Source organism: Glycine soja, chromosome 8 (genome assembly GCF_004193775.1).
Source record: "Glycine soja cultivar W05 chromosome 8, ASM419377v2, whole genome shotgun sequence".
NCBI lineage: Eukaryota > Viridiplantae > Streptophyta > Magnoliopsida > Fabales > Fabaceae > Glycine > Glycine soja.
Window position 1 is genome coordinate 47,501,713 of NC_041009.1, and position 2,772 is coordinate 47,504,484.

Consider the following 2,772-nt stretch of genomic DNA (forward strand, 5'->3'; position numbering starts at 1 on the left):
CTCTGCATTATTTAGGGGTGAGTTCGGAAGAAACTAGCTAGCTAGCAAAAGTTTCTCCCTTTCTCCTCGTTCGTTCTTGTGGTTGCCCAAAGTCAAAAAAGGAGAGCATGGCTATCACTCACCATACTTTGGCATTTACATTTGGCATGCTAGGTACGGTATCAACACATTACTAGTGATCCTTTCACCTGTACTCACCACTCTTTCTATATCTTTATCCTACACTCCTTCCTTCTTATTACTTCTTCAAATGTGATTTTGTTACCTTTATATATTTCAATATTTACATTTTACTTTTCAAATTAAATTTAAAAGTTATAATCTAATTTTCATAAAATTTTATATATAATTTTCTTATTAATCTACTAATTTATTTGATCCGTTATATATATATATATATATATATATATATATATATATATATATATATATATATATATTTCTTATTTATTTGATTCTTCTAAATATTATGAATTTTTTTATTTAGTCTTTTATTCTTAAGAGACATGCAAATACTTAATATATAAATAAGTAACAAAATGGATATATTAAAAAGAATTTTTTTACAAAGATTACATATACAATATTTGCTTCTTTTTTTCTTTTTGTCAATATACCAGATTGCGCAATCTACATAATGATATTAGTTAGACACACCATTCACCATTCACCATTTGTTGATCGCTTTGTTTTCTGCAGTCTGTCTGTTCTTATAAATTAATTTTGTCAAGTCGATAAGATCATTTCAATTTTTTAATGAAACTGTAACTCAAACTGAAAACTTTTATTAAGTTAAATCAACTCTAGATTGATCCATGAAATAAACGTTGGTTTTTTTTTTCTCTCTTATTACTATCTTTTTCCATAAACCTTAATTTGTAAACATGCACGTGCATGTACACTTTTTCATTTATGTATGCAATAGTCGTTAAAAAAATATTAGCACCTCTCTGTTGTATTAAGCTAAGGAATTGTTCATTTTGATGCACATGCAGGTAATGTCATTTCGTTCTTGGTATTCTTGGCTCCAGTGTAAGTACTTCTTTATATCAACGAACACATTTTTTATTAAGTGAATGAACTCATTGTTTCTCATTACATTTAGTTAATGGTTTTATTGAAAAATTAAAAAAATATTAAACCAATTTTTGTCAACGATAAAAATCTTTATTAAAATTGAGCATATTTTATCTTGTTTGAATATTGCAGGCCAACATTTTACCGGATATACAAGAAGAAATCGACGGAAAGTTTTCAGTCACTACCTTACTTGGTGGCACTATTCAGTTCAATGCTTTGGTTGTACTATGCGTTGCTCAAAAGAGATGCTGTTCTTCTCATTACCATTAACTCATTCGGATGTGTTATAGAGATCATCTACATCGTCTTGTACATCACCTATGCAACCAGGGATGCTAGGGTAACCTTAATTAATTATTTAGTCTAGAATTAATTCAAGCATACAGAAACTTTGCCAATATAATTCCAATTTCAACACTAATATATATATATATATATTTGTTCATTAATTTTTCTTTAACGTACTGTGTGCAGAACTTAACTATTAAGCTATTTTCGGCGATGAACATGACCTCCTTTGCTGTGATACTCTTAGTGACACACTTTGGTGTGCATGGTCCCCTTCGTGTCCAAGTCCTCGGATGGATTTGTGTTTCTATTTCAGTTAGTGTCTTTGCAGCGCCACTAAGCATTGTGGTACGTACGCAGAAATCCTTATTAATTTGATATGTTCTTATAAATTATTCAATTGCGTCGCACGCACGCACGTACGTCGTATATATCTTATTTTATTGCGATTTGCAGGCACAAGTTGTTCGCACAAAAAGTGTCGAGTTTATGCCTTTCAATTTGTCATTTACCCTAACATTGAGTGCCATAATGTGGTTTGGTTATGGCCTCTTTCTCAAGGACATATGCATTGCTGTAAGTATATATGCATATACTATTGTACAATTTATACAACTGAATTATATAGTGAAAACTAATATATTTTTTAATTTCTTCTTGTACGTGTAGCTCCCAAACGTGCTTGGTTTTGTGCTGGGGTTACTTCAAATGCTGCTCTACACAATTTACAGAAAAGGAAATAAGAAGACAAATACAAACGAAAAGAGTCTATCAGTAAAGCCACTGAAAAACATTGCTGTAGTGAATCCGTTGGGAACTGGAGAAGTGTTTCCTGTGGAGGAAGATGAACAAGCTGCAAAAAAGAGCCAAGGAGATGGAGAGGACAAAAAGGCTGAAGACTGCCTAGTCTAAAATCTAAATAATTGTCTCAATCATCACTATCTGCGTACTTTTATTTTATTCCATTAATTTACTAGCGATTCTAAAATTATGCCTGTACGTGAGTTATTGTTTAGGTAAATTATGTCATTGACGAGTGACATTAAGAATGAAAACGAATACGGTCAAGCTAAATATTTTAAATTTAGTTTTGATTAGATTTGTTTAAGTTTCACTTATTTATTTAAACGTGTCTACCTGAAAAATTGAACCTGACCCATTTAGAGAATTTAAAAAGATAAAGTTTGAGTTTGGTTTGTTTAACTTAATTATAATTCTATTATTTTTTATTTTGTGATTTTTTCTTAAATTATAATTTAATTTTATCAATTTAAAATAAATATTTTAAAACTAGATGATAATTTACAAAAAAAAAATTATATGCTAAACATGCTTATAAAAAATATGTGCTTAGTATATGATATGCGAAATATTCACACACTCTAGACTATTATAATTTTATAA

General features: G+C 29.7%; 1 protein-coding gene across 1 annotated transcript; it reads left to right on the forward strand.

Moving 5' to 3' along the window:
* On the forward strand, positions 1–2,467 carry LOC114424614 (bidirectional sugar transporter N3-like). The gene is made up of 6 exons (XM_028391480.1): positions 1–153; positions 996–1,032; positions 1,210–1,420; positions 1,555–1,716; positions 1,825–1,944; positions 2,038–2,467. Exons 1-6 carry the CDS (start codon positions 108–110, stop codon positions 2,278–2,280), a joined length of 819 nt encoding a protein of 272 aa, XP_028247281.1. The 5' UTR covers positions 1–107; the 3' UTR covers positions 2,281–2,467.
* The last annotated feature ends 305 nt before the right edge of the window (positions 2,468–2,772 follow it).